This window comes from Sprattus sprattus (assembly GCF_963457725.1).
Source record: "Sprattus sprattus genome assembly, chromosome: 7".
NCBI lineage: Eukaryota > Metazoa > Chordata > Actinopteri > Clupeiformes > Clupeidae > Sprattus > Sprattus sprattus.
Window position 1 is genome coordinate 11,404,180 of NC_137926.1, and position 20,798 is coordinate 11,424,977.

The 20,798-nt window shown below is 41.3% G+C and overlaps 1 protein-coding gene across 2 annotated transcripts; it reads right to left on the reverse strand.

Moving 5' to 3' along the window:
* Window positions 1–12,178: 12,178 nt before the first annotated feature.
* On the reverse strand, window positions 12,179–19,126 carry LOC308367940 (S-adenosylhomocysteine hydrolase-like protein 1; the record flags this gene model as incomplete). 2 transcript variants are annotated; one of them, XM_080841955.1, is made up of 17 exons in its annotated part: window positions 19,000–19,126; window positions 17,878–17,989; window positions 17,477–17,620; window positions 17,280–17,380; window positions 16,964–17,066; window positions 16,560–16,654; window positions 16,273–16,379; window positions 15,502–15,618; window positions 15,322–15,385; window positions 14,725–14,813; window positions 14,560–14,630; window positions 14,296–14,390; window positions 13,854–13,952; window positions 13,667–13,735; window positions 13,309–13,387; window positions 13,019–13,139; window positions 12,179–12,880 (listed from the first exon to the last, which is right to left on the reverse strand). In XM_080841955.1, the coding sequence occupies exons 1-17, from the start codon at window positions 19,057–19,059 to the stop codon at window positions 12,874–12,876; spliced, it is 1,533 nt and encodes a 510-aa protein (XP_080698081.1). In that variant the 5' UTR covers window positions 19,060–19,126. The 2 variants fall into 2 exon arrangements, with proteins under 2 accessions (XP_080698081.1, XP_080698082.1); XM_080841956.1 differs by lacking the exon at window positions 12,179–12,880 and having other exon boundaries at window positions 13,015–13,139.
* Window positions 19,127–20,798: the final 1,672 nt, after the last annotated feature.

The window sequence follows — 20,798 nt, forward strand, 5'->3', positions numbered from 1 at the left end:
CCCTTGAGTGCCTGGGGCCAAGGCCACTGACCAGAATTAGCTGCTCTGTACAGAGAGGAAAAATCGACAAACGACATGAGTCTCACAACATGACTCTGTCACTGTCACGTCCCTCTTGCAATGAGTAGAGTGGCTGTGTTACTCATTCACATACTTAGACCCAGGGTGGAGTTCAGTGACATTCTCCCTGGCTCCAGACCAGTTGTTTTGAGATGCATCATCATTATTGTGAACAAAGTTGCCACCTTAGACAGCTCTGCAATAACGCTACTGAAAAGAACATGAGAAAAAAAGCATGCGATCGATCCCAGGTTTTTTGTATACTATATTTTTTTTGCTTCCGAACTGGTACAACCAGACCCAATCCCAGCAAAGACGGAGATGGGAACAACAGATGGACAGGGCCTGGATAAGGCAGCAATAAAGAGTGCTGTTCCAAAACTAGCAAGCTAACTACCTAAAAGCCATACAAAAACCTTGCAAACACCACCAATAGCCCAGATGACACTGATAGAAGCTTGCCAACACACTAACTGGTGTTTTTTGGCAGTATAACTGGCAATGTCATGCTGTGAAACTTCTTCCCCCATTTTTGCTGGGTATTCCGGTCCACAGAACTAAATACAGCCTATCATGGATGGCTAGTGGGAAAAACACAGGTGTTTATCTGTCTTTCACATGACCATATGCTATCAAAATTAATTTGAGGATGGTACCCAAACTAGTTGCCTATAAAACTATAACTCAAAAAGTGGCAAATTGTTGCATAGTGTAAGTTTAAGTTGTTATTGTGTTCCCCTACATCAGACCAATAAGTCATGCTTTCAGCTTCTACTAAAAAAACAATTAATCTCCCTATGGCATCGCTGCTACAAGATATTTGACCATATCTTCACTATAGACACAATACATAGAATGCATTTAAATACAATTGTCTCAGAATATAACAAAGTAATTTCTAGTCTCTTGCCTCCATCTGTTCATTAGTCATGAAATGTGGGAAACATATGCTTGTCTGGCCTCCATACTTCTCTGTCAATGGCTGTTTCAGTTTGTTTGGGATGTATTGTGTGCAAGACCCCTTAATGTGTTCTACAGGGTCGTTCATTTAAAACAGACTGAATACATTTTTGTTTGTAATTAACCTATTAAACTGACACCTTCAATTAGGCCTGATGATTATTCACCCAAACTAAAGTTTAGTACCCCCACTTCCTAAATTGTATTCTGTGTATAATTAGGAATTATTTATAAATATTTTGTACGGTGAAATAATACTAGGGTAGTGTATATTATATTTCTGGTATTGGGTTAATCTAAGCTACATTGTTAAGACACACATTTTTCTGCTTCAGAACACCAATATGACACTGTTCAATCTTGACCACAAGGTGTCCTTCGAGATCTACAGATGGATGCCGATTCATACAATCGCGTTTTATTCGGCAATGTATACCGCTCAAAGGGTTCGTCGAGCAGTAGGCCTACTTTGCGGTTATGTCAAAGCAAAAAAAAAAAAACGAGGACGGGTGGATCTGTCATCGGAGGAGGCAAAGACGAACCCGTGTTGACATGGACATGGACACCTCCAAATTTACATGTACAACTCATATGGAAATATGTTTTAACTTATAGACCGACATTCTAAGATATAAAATACGTTTGCATCGTCGGTTTTTCTTTTGCTTGCTTGTTTAATTGTATTATTCCTGCGGCTGCTAATCCCATGCTTGTAGCGTACTCTGAATGTTGAAAGTTAGCTCTGAAGTAGCCTATAGATTACATGAAGACAAAAAGGATCGAGTGGGTGACATTCGAATACAGTGATGTCTTCACTGTTGCATCATTAATCACCCTTTTTTTCGTTCGCTTTATCAGTCAGTGGGACAACCTGAGGTAACGAGGTCACTGTAGACTGGATTACATTAAGTAATAATAATACAATTCAATTAAAAAGATATATTGCCCAAAATATAATGAAACCTTCTAAAGTGGCTAGGTTTTGTCAACTGGTACGAAAAACAATGTTTGTTTCTATAAGCAATAGCGCATCTAGTTGATATTTGGGCATAGTTTACTGTCATTATTTCCTCTTCCCAATGAAGGACTGAATAACCGACTATGAAGATTAAGCAACGAAATGTATTTTATTTCTGAGACTGGTAAAATAACTGAGCCAGCATAACAACAAGGTACAACTTCCAAAACACTTTCAGTCAGCAACAGGCTTATTGTGGACACATGAATGCTGCATGGTTCCCTACTTTTGTGTGTGTGTCGGTGTATGCGTGCGCTTTTTTGTTTGTTTTTTAATAATAGCCTAAATGGCAAAAGCAGGACATTCAAAACCATTTTTGTCTCTATTACTGTAAATCTTGATCCAAATAATTGTATTCTTTGACTATAAACAGTCATGTTTACAGTGCCATAATATTTTCCTCGTTTGGCAAAATGTTCAGTTGTGTTGCGCAGCAGAATTCATACTCCTAATTTTATGCAGCTGAATTGAACCCCATCGTTGTTAATATGCATGCATGGTTTAATTTCTCGTTAACTTTACTTCCATTAGGGGCACCTGTTTGGGCTTCATCACTTTGGCCCTTGGGGAATCTCATCTATACGGAGGTTGAGAGATTTGCTAAAATATTTATTGGTAGCCGTATCCATTGCCGTCGCTACCATTTACCCCACAGCCCGTTAGAAGCTCGGGTTCCAACCCCATGGACAGGTTTACCAGATACTGTGTGTCAGTGGTCTACCAGGCTCCCTGTCCCTATTTAAAAATGTGCGGAAGAAACAATGAGAACCTGTGGATTGATTTCACTGTAACAATTCCATCTGAAAGGCTCTGCAACTGGATATCGCTGACGGACTGACAATGCGAGGTTAGTTTTTCCAAGGCTCTGCGTATGTCTAATTATCAACAGCAGGCAAGTGAACTCATTAAACGAAAAAGAGGAGTATGGGTAAGGCGCAGGTGCATATATTTGGAACGGTACAACCCAGCATCATCAGAGCAGTCTCTCCACCGGAGACGTGGGCCCCAAGGAGAAGTGACTACGCACTGCTGCTGCCTGCACAGGTTGTATCTCTGAGTAACCTTTTTGAGCGTATATGGTTAGCAGTACCTACTGTCTATAATAGAGCTGTATTTTGACTTACAAGACAATTCTTCAAGTTTGCTGGTAGGTGATATGATAGACTATGTTGGTGTGTTTTATTCTTGTGGGTTTGGCGGTTTAGAATGCAGATTACTGGAGCTCCAAGTCGTTTTTTTGGGAAGCGCTTAGAAAGGACTCTGATCCTGCAAATGTAATTGTAGATTGCGCTCAGTATTGACCATCTGGATGGGGTCATCTGATCCTGCCGCAGTCTCTATCTGAGCAAGATGCAGGTTTAACAATATGTCATGACAAGAAAAAAAAAGAAAATCCGCCCGCTGGGTCGGGGAAATAAAGCAGGAACCATAATGAATGGTGTTCCAAATGTATAATTGTTCTGGTCGACAGGCACAGATACATGTAGGCCAAATGAACGTTCATTAAAGCGTGCAGTTTTACATTTGACAAACAATGTAAAAACACCTCGGGGATGATGGTGAAAACCAGTTTATCATTTTCTCCCTATCAAAGAGTAGCCATAGACCTGATTCTTTGTGCTTTTATTTGGGACAAGATTATCTTGATTCAAAAGGAGACTTTCGAAAGTTTCATTTGAGCTCCTGGCTGCAATGGAGTATGTGACTTTACAAATAACAGTGGGACAGGGGAAACAGGGAGGGATTATTCTCCTGCCACTGGGGTAAGATGCTTACAAGCTAATTATCTTTCCATGGGCAAATCCCAGTCTTCGCAAAACGAACAGCAGGAGTGTTTGTCACCGGCTCGGAGGATTCTTAGAGCCAGTCAAAGTAGTGTATTAGCATTAGCTGTGTGCATCAATGCTGACGGGACGTTTTCAACTAGCTTGTCCTTTTTGCCCGAGGAGGGCAGGTGGACTGCTAACATGGGCATCAACCACATACGAGATGACTTAATGGTATTTCTACTTAATTTATCGGTAAGGCGAGCTTGATATTATTGACGTCTGAATGCAAAATGTAGTCGCACATTATGATTTCATGTTATAGAACGATGGATGTTTTTTTTTTTTTAATTTTTTTTTTTTTTTACTTACTGATTGTTCTTTCGTACCATGGCACGTGCTGTCCTTGAGCACTACACATGAAGATGCAGTGATAATAATATCTTCGTTTAATATGTTTAGGCTACATTAAATATCATTGTCACCTGATAGGCCTAGTAGTAGGGTAGAGTATGGTACCGTCCAATAGTTTCACAATTTGCGAGAGCAGATGAAAAATGGGCTAATGGGACAGGAAATAGTTGAGAGATTAAAGGAGCGGTCTGTTTGGGGTCCAGACGGGACTTTGGGATGAGGACGTGCCCCAGTCAGGCTACTAAAGTAATCAGGTTTGCCGGAAAAATATCTTTTTAGTGTATATTTTTTTGTATTATGCTGTTACATACGTCACTGAATGTAGCGTTCTTCACTGACTTTTTACATCCGATAGAGTTGTAGGATATTCGTGTGAACCCAGTGGTCGTATTCCTAATCATTCCTAAAATAACTGAACTTGGAGGACGAGACTGTAATCACAGACAATAGGATTACACAAGCTTTGCTGCCACCCTGCTGTGAAGTGGAGAGAGGTGACCAGTTGAAATGTTTGGCTACGTTTAAAAAAAAAAAAAAATTCCCCCTTTCGATTACAACTTCCTAGAATGTCCCTTCATTGGCTCACTAATTCAGTTGTAGTTTTGTTCCAAGAATCTCTCTTAGGCCTGTAATATCTGCTAACTCAAGTGATGAACGCCTCTGTTTTAGGCTAGCTGGAGAGACTTTTTGGAGCTGGCTTATTGATTTGCAGCGGAAATGGGAGAATGAGGAGTGCTCTGGGAGACATTTGAACGTCTCAAAAATCACTTAGCGCATAATTTTCGCCCTGGATGCAGTCCAGGCTGTTATCTCAGGGAGACTGAGTGCATCGCTGATGTTTTTGCACTGACGGAAAGCTACCGAGCGACAGGCCCGAGAGCGGAGGTAGAACATAACAGAAACTTGTCAGCTTAGTATTTTGAATTGTATGCTGTTTTTGTTGTGTTGTTCACTCATTCTTTCCACTATATTATTTCAAGGGCCGGAACACAAGAATAAAACATTTGGTGCACGGGGGCTCTAGAACAGGTGCAGTAATTAATGAAATGGCATGGATGCGAACGTACACTGAATATCTTCCAATCCGATTTTTAAAAGTGGAATACGGTTGTGCTTTTTTAACATCACCCTATGTGGAACTCTCTTAAAACAGCCTCTAAACAGTCTGCATTGAATTCCAGTATAATTAATATTCTTTATAATGAACCTTATAGAGTAGCCCTAAATGTTTTTTCCTGAAACAAAGAGGATGATATATTGCAAAAATCGTGTCAATAATTCAAATGATATCAAACTTTGAAATGCTGGAATATCTAATGATATAGCTTGGGATAAGACCAGGAAATTAGTTATTGTTAGCTGACTGCACCCTAATGGTTGAATATTTACTGGATGACAAAGGTATTCATAGATAGAAAATATTTTTGTCTCACCATCGAGATGATTTTACACATCCTCAGGTCCACTTGTTGGCCTGATACCCACTGACTCCTGTTCTGTGTATGGCACTGGTAGAATTCACTGTAAACACACACTGTCAGTGAATTACCAAAGGGCCATAAACAGAGTAGAGAATGAACCACATTATTTTGTAGCCACACAAACTTCATCTGTGATTTTGCGCACATCTTTGCTCAAATCGGTGTAAATTTCTCTGTTAATGAGACAATAGTTAATCTCTTCTTTGCCTATTTTGGCACTAGCACATTTTTGCTTCTGTGTATATCAGTCAGGCAATTATGTGTAGTGCCAATATAGGACGAGACAGACGGGCAACTTATATTTTCCACAAAGGTCTGTTCACACAGAGTTCAGCATCAGATATTTTTCCCCCTCTTTCTTTTCCAGCATAATGCATAATTAATATTTGTCAATGTACAATACTTTTAGAGAGTCTTCAGAGGATGACGGATCAATCAGCCTGTCTTCTCAGATGTCTTTCACTGCAATGGAGGTCTGAACTTTACGCTTGCGATACTATCAGCAGTAAGATTAGACCCAAATATTACAAGGTGGGGATATCAGTGTTGACTGCTTCTGTATGGGTTTATCATCGAGTATCACCACGTTGTGTGACATTTAAACATGTGCATCTTATTGTGTTTGAAACTTTTGTTATGAAGACTTCTTCAGACATTTATAGTAGGGTGAGAGCACTATGATACACCTGACTTTTGCATTTTAAGTGGTTATTTGACATTGAAGTGTGCAAGTATGTGACTGTGATAAAACAGACGTCTGATGCTGACTAGTGGAAGTTTCCCCCCTCCCCTCCCCCACCTAATTGTGTCATGGCTTCAGCATTCTCTCACAGTGTTTGGCAATGGTAGAACTCACACTGGTGGGCTTGATGGATCCGGTGGTTCTAGACTTGCCAACAACTGTTTGAGGGCATGTACCAATTTTCTGGGTGGAATGCGTGGCCAGAGCCGCGGCTGAACACACCGGCGTTTAGAGATCTGCAGCTCGAAGTTTGTTTTCTTAATCGTCGCCTGGTTCTTAACATGGAGAATCAGCAGAGTGAGTGACTTCAGGTGAAGCAGTGAGGGGTGGAGTCTAATGGCCTCTTCTGCGCACCTGTGGTCTCAGAGCCACTGTCACCATGGAAACGGCGTTGGAGACCTCCTCAGAACCACTCTCTAAATTTCCACTTACACTAAAACAAGGATACAATGATAAAATGAACATGTTTGTACGATAAGAATGAAAGGTGTAAGAGTGGGTGAAGGAAACTGTGTCATTGAGCACCATACCCTACACAACGGGGAGTTCCGATCACTTGTATGATACAGGAGAGCAGTAAGACCTTTGTGGGAGAACTGTAAAGCTTTTACTATTTAAGCATTTCTATACCATGATATAGTGTGGAAGGAAGATGCACCATGCCTTAAAGGATGACTAAATGTTGTTCCTACTCCCCTTCTCTTGCTACCCACCCCCCATGTCTCTATCCTGTCCCCTGGGCTATGAAGGCTCGATGCGCTGGTGTATCATCCCTCTAGGGGTGACTGCTGCACAATTAGCTGATCACAGACCCGGTAACATTACACGCTCAGAGGAATAGCCCGATAAGCAAATACTATGATCTCAGAAGGAAACCACAGTTGTGGAGATGCAGACACCATTATTCTGGCACGATCAACTGACTCAAAGAATACATGGTGTTTGTGCTGAGCTATGGGTCCCACAAAGATTTGTAAAAAATAAAAAAATCGACTCTGCGTGATTAGGTTTCATGTCTAAAATGCAAAGGGATGAAAGAGGATTGTACTTCCATAATGATCTTTTTACTTTATACATGGTAAAGAAATAATAAATATTGCTTAATGCAAAATACATGCAGTAGTTTCACACACAACTGTCTGCAGCCTGCAGAATTTCCTGATATATGCCTTACAGAGAAGGAAGGCGAATCACACGATGCATGGCAGATTATACATGCCTGTTTTTCTGTCTCTCTTGCCATGGCAGAAGGCCTTAAATCCTTGGTTTTATCATCAGGGATTTCAGATTATGATGCAAACCTCTCTCTCTCTCTCTCACAGGCTGCCAGGGGGATATGAAAATGGAAACGGGGTTGATAGGAAAAAGGGATATTCAGCCTTCAGTGGGCTAATGTGAGAGATCAGTGAGGAAGTACAGTCTCAAAGTTTACATTGCATTCATTCATTCATTCATTCATTCATTCATTCATTCATTTAATTAATCATTTTTTACAGTGATCTGTGTCAAAAACTCCCTTCCTTTTACTACTGAAATTGATAAAGCTCTAGCCTAGTAAATACACTCTCATCACCACCTCATTATGAGATTAAGTCACATGTGAGTTACATGGTGTGGACACTTCATGGCTGAGCAATGAGAGCTGACGGGAAAGAAGGGGTCCTCATGTCCGAGGTTGTAAATGTAGTACTAATGCCTGCTAATCAGTTTTCCTGCTTAACTGCCCCCATCCATCACCCCGTTATAATGCGGCTGGGATGGAGGGGGTGACTGGGGCAGGGTGCGGATTGGGTGTGGGACTCACATTAACAGCTGGTCCATGCCAATTACAGCACATGGTGATGGCAGGGTGGGTCAAAGCGTTTTAAGAGGGTCCCAAGGGCTGTCGCTACTGGTGACAAAATTGTCTGAGTGCTGCTTGCCTTGGGGTTTAAAAAAAAAAAAAAAGAGGGCGGAGTATCATCATGCTGTCACACATGCTGTCAGATAAACAGATTTCAGTTTCAAATGAACTGAAAATATCAGCAGTGCTCCGTTAAATCTACAATGCATGTTTTATAATACCAAGTGAAATAATATTAGTGTGGAGAAAGTAATAATAAAATAATATATACTAGAGATGCATTTCCGCAAAAAAAAAAATGTGAATGTGAATGTGAATGCGCTGCAGCAGTAGTTTGCTATTGCATACCGTAAACCTATGTGATTACGTGGATGATCTCACTCTACGCAAAAAAGGTTTGGCACTCATACCACCTGTTGGATGAGCGATACATATCATCTAACAAGGCACAGGGCAGCAATTCTCTGACATCAATGACTCGCTGATATTCTGGCACACATAGGCAGACATCACACACTCTGCTGTTCAAAATGAGTTGATGGTTTCATTGTGTAGAGTTTACCTTGGAAGAACTTGACTACTTTATGTCAACCAAGACTCTTTTCATTGGTGGTACCTCAGTGGTGGAATGACTAACCTAGTGCTATCTGATCAAGTGGCAGCGATGGTATATGTAAAGAGCATCACAAAGCGTTTAAAGACTCACCCCTACAACCATGTTACGAGCCTTACAATCATAAAGCATAATGCTTTGGTTGTTGTTCATATTATCATTTTTTTCATCTTTGTTTTTTTTGTCACTTTGGACAAAAGCGTCCACTAAATACCAGAACCATTTTCATCAAACAAAATTGTTTCATCACACATAATTGTGTTGAACGAACTATACACAAACACACATATAATGATGAATACAGACATCTCTATCATAACATTACATTAGTCAACATCTCCTCTGTAGGGACAGAGATACAGAGGCAAGCTATCACATAATTTTGCATTCTCTGTGTCTCCAAAAACAGCGTTTTGTTAATCAATGCATTTTATGTGGGTATGAGAGCGATCTGTTGGTGTATTATTGTGTATTCTATTAAACTCAGTATGTGTGCATATGTGGTTTGAAGACAGTTGGGCGATGAACGCATTATTATTACATGGAAACTGCACCAGTCTGAAAGTGGGTATTGACACACATAAGGATGAGACATATATCCTAACCACATTATATTCTATGACTATCAGCTTTTGTGTTTACAGGAATTGTGGCTTTTTCCATAGCTCTGTCATCCATAGCAAAAAACGTAGCCCTACAGAGTGTATTCATTTAAAAGAGGGTTGTTAAACGTTTATGCAGTTGGTCATTATACATTTCATATGACAGAAATTCACTTATTCGAGCTATTGGTAAGGTTTTCAGAGGATTTATTGGTTCACAAGATACATTAGGCCAGCTTGTGTTCGATCACAAATTTAGAACAAATCACATAGCCCAACAAAACATGTAGTCAAATGCTGTTTTTTTAAGCATGTACTGGGTTGATTGTGTTTTCATTGCTAGCATGCATTTTGTGAAGGAGTCATAATGTTAGCCACCCTAGGCATGCTGGTGGGTTAATGAAATGTTGGTCCCCTAACAAAAGATTTCAACTAACCTAACTTTATCACTCAAAATGAGGGTATATACTCAATATCACAGCTTAAAATCACGCCTAGTACACAATTGTGGAGTCATCTGCATGGTTTTCAAAAGGTCAGTATATCAGCTAACCTACTAATTCAGTGTTCCATATCATGAAACCCGTGGGATGCTTTTAAAAAAGGGCCCTAAAGACAGTAAAGAAGAACAATCTGTGATTGCAAGTCCTTTAAGATGTACTAAAAATCCTATAATGATAACTCATATACTGTTCTCAACAGTTGACTGCATTTAAAATGAAGTGTGGTAGAAAAATAGGTCCATCTAGAGTAGACATACTTACTTTCCAGATTTTATTACTTTTAGAACAGGCTCTTCCTGGTTGCCTTCGGCCAGCCTGACCACAAAGGCGTATAGGATGAACAGACCATCTGTCACAAGCATCCTCCATCCATTGACAGGCCAATAGGATACCCCTCCTGAAGAGTGTATTAACAGAGGGGGAGAACCTTGTGCTTAGCCACATTGATTTTGGAGGGTGAAGAGAGAATATCGTGTTTCCCTGGATTGGTCCATAAAGCCATTCTTACAGCCGCCCCCGTAAGTAATTTAAGATTGTTAGGCCTATGCCTCAACACCAGACCTGATGAAGCTTCCTTGATAGGCTACTTCGATGCAGGTGGTATGCTTCATAGTTTGTGAATGGCAATGTCCACGTCTAAACTCTTCATCTTGGAACCGTCTCTCTTCTCCTGGTTCCAAATATCCATTCCCCAACCCCCATGGGGATTACACTAATCCTGGAACTCAGCAGTATTTATAGCTCCGGTCGGATGGAGTGCAAGTCTCATGTCAGGACAAACACACACAGTGATCTGCTGCATGCTCACTGAGTGATGCTCTGTGAGTGATTACTCTGGCCTTCGTCCTCCCTAAGCACTTGCCAGCTACCTATAAGCAATGCGCTCCCAGTGGCGGGTCTGTGAACCTGCAGTGACAACTTGTTGAAAGAGGCAGCTGTCAAGATCAATTGTGAGGGTAGTGTGCCAACAGGTAAGCAGGTAGATTGCAGATGATCCACTGCAGTAAACTAGCCTGACGATGTCATACTCATAATTCTAGTCAGAATATGAGTCTGAGACCGAACCATTGGGCTGTGATTATGGGGCGTGTTTCAACGAACCAGGAAAGAAAATTCCTCTTTGCTGAATTGGATACCTAGAACCAATCAGAGCAACGTAGTATTATTACCATCTGATAGATAAAACTTTTACCTGATCCCGTAGGAAGGACGGCAAAAACATCTTTTCAATCGACAAATGCCTTGATCGCGTTTCTCTGTTCCTCTTTCAAAATGAATGCGCTGTCAATATCTGTTGAGATATGCCTGCTCACGTTACTTAATTAGCACTCAAGGCTAGAAGCTACCATTTGTTTCAATGTTTTTTTTGTCTACGCGTTAGCATAACCGATCAATAATGGTCTAGAGTGCTTCAGTTAAGACCTACAATCTTTGGCAACACTCGTTTTGCGTATACACAACTAACAGAGTCAATGTAGACATAAAAAAAGTCGTGTAGATAGCCTAAATCATATAAAATATGTCCCACTAAGCTCCCGAGACGGCGCCATCTTTGTCCGATGTATAGGCTATTCTATCTATATCTGTCCATCAACGTATAAAGCCCGCCCTTACAATTTTATTGGTCAGATCACTTTTCGGTGGGCTTGAATCCCTCCCAACTAGCTCGACTCCAGACTGAATCTCCCAGACCAAAAATTTTGTGGGCGGAGTTCAGGCTGGTATCCAGGCTAGCAGTAAACAGGAAACCAGGTAAGTTCAGGGCACAAGCTCCTGGGCCCAGCTCATATCTGTTGTGTTAAACTCTCACCAGCATTGTGACATCATTAAAAAAGAACTCTGGATATGGATGTGACACTGGAGAAATCATGTTAGTCATGGTGTGCCTAAGAACTGTCTAGCTAGCTAACACATGGTGATTAGATAAATAAATTAACTGCAACGTCATATGTGTAGACTTTTTTCAACATTTCTTTTAGATGAAATAGTATAGGCATTGAGAATTTATGGGAGAGTGATAACTTCACTGAGCAATCAAGAGCTTGCACTCAAACGTCTACTTGGGTGTCTGAAGCCCTGTCTGACCTTTACCCCTCTTCTATCTCTCCCTCTCCCTCCGTGGCATCTTACCCAAATACAATGACACACACAACACAAGAAAACACAAAGCAATAAATCAATTTCCAAAATGCCATGTTTCAGATCAACGTGAAAAGTAGAGGAAGGTCGTAATATTGCAACACCTAAGATATTGTTTTCGTGTTTGTGAAAAGTTTTATAAAAAACTGAATGGCACAGAATGTTCTCACTCCCATCACCCTGTCCCAGTGTTATCCCCAAAGTACCCGATGGCCTACTACACCCATGTAATAAGTGGACAAAATAGCTACATCTATAACATTTTTATATATATTAAGTATTTCTAACTTGAAATGAAACATTACTTATGGCATTACATATTTCAGTGAATCATGAATCATGATTAAACATTAATTATAACAAATTAAACATTTGTGTTATCTGATCTGTTGTAAATACAGTGTGATACACAACAGATGATATAGAATGCTGAAATGCAGAACAACATCGTGAAAGCAATCTTAAAATACATGGACTGTGTATTACATACAAAATCAAATACTGTTCAATTTGTGATTCAGTCAAAGCAGAAGAAATGTAGGTTGACTGTGGATAAGTAGGCATGAAATTCGGGATATCCAGTCATAATGCCATTCCAGAGTTGTCCTCTAGATGGCAGCAGAGTACCAACAGTCAGAGATGTCCAGCTGAGCGTGGTGAATTGGACATGGGGTTTCACACAGTGCTCTTCACAGCCTTTCTTTTCTCTCTTCGTGAACATGTTGCTGTGTGCTAATATCTGAAATATTTTGTCATAATTAATGACACATTAGCTACAATGTATAAATATTTATCAACAAACTTGTTGTAACTCCCAGTGAAAAAAACACAACCAATCATGTAAAGATCATCCCAGTTATTCTAGTGTTGGCTTTACCTGTAGTAGTTTGGTTTGAAAGGCCCATTCTTGTTCAGGCTCAGGTAACGGGCCTGATCATCTGTCAGCTCAGTTAGGTGTGCATCAAATGTCTGCAGGTGAAGACTAGCCACATACTCATCTGAAAAGAACACATCCACTCAAAACTCTGACTGGTGCATGGCAGGCCTAACCTTATCTCTACACAAACAACATAAGGGGACCACTTCCTGTCATACTTATGACCAAGGAGATGCAACAAATCTTTACGAAATTCCCAGCTGTAAACGGTAACTGGTCACTGGCCTCACCCATTTTCTTTGGAAGCAAATAGACATCCTGTTTGTAGCGGCCCTCTGGCGCATTGTAGAGCTCTATCAACGCCAAAGCCTGAGGAGAAAAGAGGAAGAGATCAAATGCAAGTGACCAAGCATGCTTGTCTGTCCCCGCTATTATTAATAATAATACTAATAATAATAATAGTAATAATAATAATGCAAGCTGGGAGAATTTCGGTGCATCTGTATATCGTTTCCATGTCCCCACACTTCCATTCTGAAGAGCTTTAAATGCGCCAGAAGGCCTCAGAGACAGACAGACTGCTGACTGAAGCACACTGTTGGAGGAGCAACCAATGCTCTGGTCAGGTGTCAGCAGGTAGGTAGATACCTGAGTCGTGGCTGTGATGGAGAGGACAAAGGTGGGCACCGTGGAGCAGCTCAGGTTCAACAGGTGACCCTACACAGAAAGCATAATACGAAATGATTTGATGAAAAGCAAGAGTGAACACAGTATGCTGAAGGAGAAAAAGTTAATTAAAAATATTATAAAACTGTGAAATTAATTTTTATTGGACCTCAGCCAGGAGAATTATCCTTTTGCCATCTGGCCAGATGATATGATCCACCTGTGACCTCACACGCTCCCAAGTCAGATCTGGCATCCGGAGGCTAGCCTGGAAGAGGACACGACCAATCAGCCCAGCAATAGTTTCTCTGCCCCCTCCCCCCCCCTTCTCGTTTTGTCCAGCTGTTTCATAACTGCGTAATCACTCTTGCACTTCTGTTGTTTCATGCAATAAGCCAACATACGTCATATTTCAGCACAACAAAGCTGCTGAACAATTTCACAAACAAAAATTATCTATGACACAAATGACCAGTTCACTCAATTGTAGTACTGCGAGTACCAGAAGTCAGTATTTTATTTGGACTTGCTTTTATTTGGACTTACTTTTATATATTATATATATTATTTAACATATTATATTATATTATACATATTATTATTTCACTCACCACATCTATCTCTGTATTGGAATGCCCCATGTTGCAGACCATGCAGCCATTTTTCATGCGGTCCAAATGTTCCCTCCTCACAACATTTTTATTGCCTACAGACCAATCACACAAATCTCATCTCTTATCACTTCTCATCCTTTCAACATCTCAAACAAATAGGGTCTCAATCTATCCTTAAGTAAATGGCAACCAAGAACATTAGAGTTAAAACAAATAACAAAGAACTACACAAAAACACCAAAGTGTATTTTCTTTACATGCCTGTACATGTGATGACGATGTCTACATTTCTTATGATCTCGCTCATCTTGACCAGGCGGAAGCCATCCATGCTGGGAAGAGAGAAAATATGATCCAGGGTAAATAAAAAGGGTAGGGCTCCAGGGCAGTTATACTGTGAAGCATAATAAACCTATTTCACAGTACCATGCCTGCAGTGCACAGATGGGGTCGATCTCTGTTACATACACGATGCAACCCAGGGCCTTCAGAGCAAAACAGCATCCCTTACCAACCTATAGAAAACAGGACACAACACAGTTTAAAGCAGCAACACGGAGTTCTGTTCCAAAACTAGTAACCTTCTACCTAAAAGACATGCAAAAACCTTGCAAACACAACCAACAGCCCAGCTGACACTGATAGAAGGTTGCCAATACAGTAACTAGTGTCTTTTGGCAGTATAGCTGGAAAGCTGTGTGTGAAAGCTTTTCTTTGATTTTTGCAGGGTGTTCCAGCCCGGTACACAGAACTACATAGGGCATATCCTGGATGGCTAGTGGGGAAGACGCAGGTGTTTATCTGTCCTTCACATGGACATATGCTATCAAAATTAATTTAGGGATGGTACAATTAGGTGCCTATAAAACTATATAATTGCACTTTAATACGTGAATATAAAATAATAACCAAACCACATCTGGACATCCTTAATCTGTTCCTGTGAATCAGAGCGCATTATAAAATGCAATAGTAAGGAGTGGACAGACCAGGGGAATGAATACCAAAACAGTCTGTGTTTACCTCTCCATATCCACACACCACCACCTGCTTGCCACCAAACATCACGTCGGTAGTTCTCTTCAGTCTGGGAGGAAAGTTTCATTGAGAAAAATATACATCATGCACATAAATATTTCATTTATATATTGCAAAGGTCTTGTCTTAATGTGTTTCTGGAGGTCATGAGAGAAGCAAATTTACCCGTCTAGAATGGATTCTCTGCAGCAGTAGAGGTTGTCAAACTTCTGCTTTGTCACAGAGTCATTAACGTTCATTGCTGGCACGCACAGCTTTCCTGCTTTAGACAGCTGGTACAGCCTAAGAAGACATCCGTAAGCATACAATATGATAGCATACAATACAACAACGTTAGAAGGCAATACAGTATTGCTAGCATGTTAGTATATCATATGTAGTGTAGTAGACTACATCCCTTTGTTATCCATACAGCCACAGTTGTATTCGAAAGACATGACATTATTTTTGGATATGAGACATGGGAAATTAAAGGCACCCAGTGCAACTTTCGAGGCTTGAGAATCGAAAAATAAACATTACATTTCTAGTCTTTTTTACACGTAGTAAGTTTCAATAACTCCATACCATTACATATCGACATTCAAGGAGCAAAGATGAGACAACAACAACAACAATCGCCGGTGGGGAGTGGCCATTTTTCCATTGACAGGAATCCTGCTTCATTTATTGGTGGCACCAATAAATAAAGATTTGGAAAAAAAAATGGCGGCGATTGTTGTTGTTTACGATTTTCTATCAGTTCTCACCACACAATGACGTCTCATCTTTGCTCCTTGAATGTCGATATGTAATGGTATGGAGATACTGAAACTTACTACGTGTAAAAAAGACTTGAATGTTTATTTTTAAGCCTCGAAAGTTGCACTGGGTGCCTTTAAAACTACAAAGAAAGAACAAAAACTGCATGAAGCTCCAAGAAGCACGGCTCAATACCTGTGAACTCCAGTGACACTCTCCTCCACTATGCCCTTGATCTTCTTAAAGACGTGGGGGTACTTTTTATAAATGCAGTGTGTGAGATCTCCGCCATCATCAAGGACCTACAAAAAACACCACATGAGAGATGACAAAGCACAACTCGGATAACTATGTAATTGAACAAGGTACTACCTCAGTTACTAAAACAAACCCTACAAGACTAGAGGATACATGAAAGTCAAACAGTACAAGATGAAGGCATCAACATCAACAGAGAGGAGAGGCAACACAACAGATCCTACCATATTTGGTTGCCAGCCCTCTAGGTTCACACAGCGATCAATGCACCACCAGAAGTCATCCTCCGATTCCCCTTTCCAGGCAAACACGGAAAATCCTTTCACGCAGAGGGGGAAGGCAGAAGAATGTTTTCGCACGGGACACCGAAGAGACAAGAATAGCATCTCAAACATAAACAGCCACACAGAATCTGAACATAATGGAAAATTATTACGTCCATTAATGGCAGTAGTGTAATGTGTGTGAGTGTGTGCCTGTGTGTGAGTGTGCGTTTGTGTGTGTGTGTGTGTGTGTGTGTCGGTCTGTGTGTGTTAGTGTGTGTGTGTCGGTCTATGTGTGTGTGTGTGTGTGTGTGTCGGTCTGTGTGTGTGTGTGTGTGTGTGTGTGTGTGTGTGTGTTCCCTTACCGGCCTCTGCTAAAGCTGCGGCCACAGCATTCTGTGTGGAGTAGATGTTACAGGCAGCCCACCTGCACTGAGCCCCGAGAGCTGCTAGGGTTTCTATCAACACCTGAAGAGTTAACACAATCCCTTAAAGAGTGAACTCAACACCCACAAGGCACGTCTATCCAAACCGACTTACATGACAAGTAAATATACATTTTACCCGTATAAGTTCTCTGTGGGAATGGAGCCCATGATCTGGCGGGGTCAACCAGTTGAACTACAGTAACACATGAGCAGGGTCAATGTTTGTGTGGACGCTCAAGACCATCCCACCTACCGCAGTCTGAGCAGTGATGTGTGTGCAGCCCACTATCTTGGCTCCAACTAAAGGTTTTTCCCCTTGAGCTCTCTTCCTTAGCGCAACCAGCGCTAACATCTCTGCACAGACAAAACAAAACAAAGAAACGCTTTTATTTAAGATAGAATTTTCAAAATGTTCACATAAAGGTATTTTCTTGTTCTCGCCTGCCATACCCTGTTCTGCAATTTCAATCTCTCTGCGACCAAAATCAGCCTGCTTGATGTTTTTGATGCAGAAGTCACTGGTGCCTTTGGAGTTTTTCTGCACCTTGTCCCGAGGTGTGCCCTCATCGTCTGAGCTGTCAGACTCTGAGGGAGCTGAAAAATAAACAGGAAATCTTTAAGTATTAAACAACCTAATGCTCTCAGAGTAAAAATAGAAATGTGTTTTGCCTGGGAGGCCCTTTGGCACGCTAACAAAAGGAGATCAAGTCAGAAATCACTCCTTTGAAGTTTGTATTACCCGCCTGACAAAGAACTCTATTAATCTCTATTATTACAGTGATCCTGCCTTCAGTGCATTCACCCGGTAATGCAGACTCCCGTCTGTGTGTGTGTGTGTGTAAACACTGTACCTGAGCTGAAACTGTCCGTGGAAGACTGCGAGATGGAGCGTGAGAAGGACCGCCTGCCGATCTTACCGGGTCGCTTGTTGAACTCCTGCTTCTGCTCAGTGAGCTGAATTTGCTGTGCAAATAAACCAGAGAGGGTCATTAGACAAGGCTCAATGGGCTCTGCTCTCACAGTGTGCCATAATAATAATAATATTATTATATATATATACATATATATATATACAATACATAAACAGTTGCAAATCTGGCTTCTTAAAATTTACATTTAGTCATTTAGCAGACGCTTTTATCCAAAGCAACGTACAAAGGAGAAAACAATAAAGCTACGAGCAATAGAGACCTAGTGTAACAATAAATACAACTTTACATACAGTAAGGAATAAAATGTGCAGGAAAATGTGCCAGGATGGAGACTCAGCACGTCCGCGAGAAGCAACAGTAATGTTATCTTATGAACGAGCGTACAGATAAGATGTATATCTAATTCACTGACTTCTTGAACTTCCGTTTACTCATTCTGCCAAGGATCTGTTTTCTATAGTTCTAGGATATTAAGGCTCCTATGTCAGCGCTCAGGTTAATTAAACCGCCGGGGACTGCTTCATCACACCTGGCTGAGCACACTCAGGTGTCAGTGGAAAAGAGAGGCAATGTTTGAGAGCCCTTGGGGAACACCACCGATTTTGCCGCTCAAAGAGCTTTGTTCAGAGTGTACAGTCAGGCATTTTCAAAAGCTATGTCTATGCCTAGTAAATGGTGGGTCCACACTAGTTGAAATTATGAATACATTATTGTACAACAACCTGCATTTGCGACATGCATCTGTCTCTGCACATAGTGTTGTACTGTAAAAACAACTGTTGCAAGAAAAAAGATAATTCTACACAAACACTGAACCAAGATTTTCGGAGGTTTCCGTTTGATAACCACAAGTTTAGATACATTATTATATTGACAGTTACACTTCCAATGGCTGCTCACAGCCAAAACAACATCCTGTCATAGGTTACATCATGGAAAATCTCCAACCAGCATAGTACAGCGACCAAAAAATCTGGCCCCTCGACAAGCCACCCAAAACACACCATATGAGATTAAAACAGCGGTGACCCACAAACTCACCATCCACTGGGGTAACTGGAAAGCCAGGTTAGAACTACTGGAGGATTCCCACTTGGCCATGTCTGCCACAGCTACAGCTCAATCCGCCCCTTGTCCCTGAGAATGGCTTTTAAAATCGCTGCATAGCCCTCCCTCACACTCCCCCCCCCCCCCCCCCCCCCCCCCCCTCCACCCTTTTCCCCTCTCTGCAGTTTTAGCCCCATGGTCTTCTCTTCCATGCCAGCTCTCTCATCTTGCATGGCTGATCCCTCGGTGTCGGACATTAGCAGAGAGCATGGTGAGCTACCCAGGGGCTTAATCAGATTTAATATCCCAGGGCCCTGCAAGGCTGAATTCCTGGCTTTTGGCAAGGCATTGCCATGGAGCGGCATTCCAGTGTAATACAAACTCGCGTCTCCACACGGCCAGTCAAAACATTGTGCACGTTCACTTAACTGCCCTGCTGTTTTAACCCGCACGCAGAACACAAGCGCGTAGTCGCATTATGGCACATATTAACTTGTTGCAACCTCAGTAAGTATGCGGCGAGCGACTGCGGCCTCAGTGTGTGTCAGCGGGGGAAATTCAATGACGCATTCACTTGACACCGTGTACCAGTGTGAAGGACCAGAGGGTTTAGTGAGTCTAAATGTGAGTGGGTGTCATATTTCTATCGCGACACAGCAGACGGGAGCCACTGCATAAGTTCCACTCAACCTAACTGAAAAACACACAGAACATAACAGGCCTGAATAAGCAGAGAGGGTTAAGAATTTAATCAGGTTAACTCTAAGGGTAGAAGCATATTGTAAAGATGTTTTTTCTCTCTAATTGAAAAGAACCTTCAGACAAGGTTTGGAAGGTTAAGCACCAACTGTGCGCACAGACATTCGGATATTTGATGCCCCTGAAATAAGATGGTTGTTACAAAGGTTGACATCAGCGTTCCACAGCATACAAAGCTTGTTTTTTTAAGAGCCATGGAAGACAAGTATTTAAGTGAAGCAAGCTGTTACCTTAGCAACAGGAATTCTTTGAGCTCATGGAACCAGCTCCTTATTAGATAGAGACAGCTCAACCTGTCCCAGATTGCTATCACAATGGTGTGGATGTGCACAGCATAATGTGTTTACACTACATCATTACCATATTATTTCACTGTGATTGTAAAAGCAAAAGGACATTCGTCATTTAACAATCAAACCAAAACCTGGGTTAGATTTAGGACGTACTATGACTATGGTTACTATGGGACGAATCTAAATTCTGTTGTAACTAATGATGGTGGACGTACATCAACATGACATCAGCATTAAACCACCCACTTAAACACAGTGTAGGGGCCTTTGGCTGCTGAGCATCAATACGCTCTCTCAAGGTTAATGAGGTCTGCCAGTGAGTCATGCCATTGTGGAGTAGAGCACCACAATGTGGCTATCACATGGTGAAAATGTTTCTATCAACACGCTAATAGGATCTTATGAAGTACCTGTCATAACTGAAAAGATCAAAACAGTGCTATCAAATGGACAACAAAATTCTTGGAAATGATTAATCACTACAATTATACAAGACTAATGTAAGTCCTGTCATATGATTATAATGATCACAACTAATGTGGGCTAGTCAGTGAAGCATTAAGGGCAAGCAAGGGCCTCCTTTCCTCTTATCTTGTGTATGTGTCTATGAGAGGACCCACACACACACACAGATAAAGAGAGAGGGAGAGAGAGGGAGAGAGAGAGAGAGAGAGAGAGAGAGAGAGAAAGAGAGACGAGGGTTTATGTGAAGGAGGGAGGGAGAGAGGTAATAGGATAAAA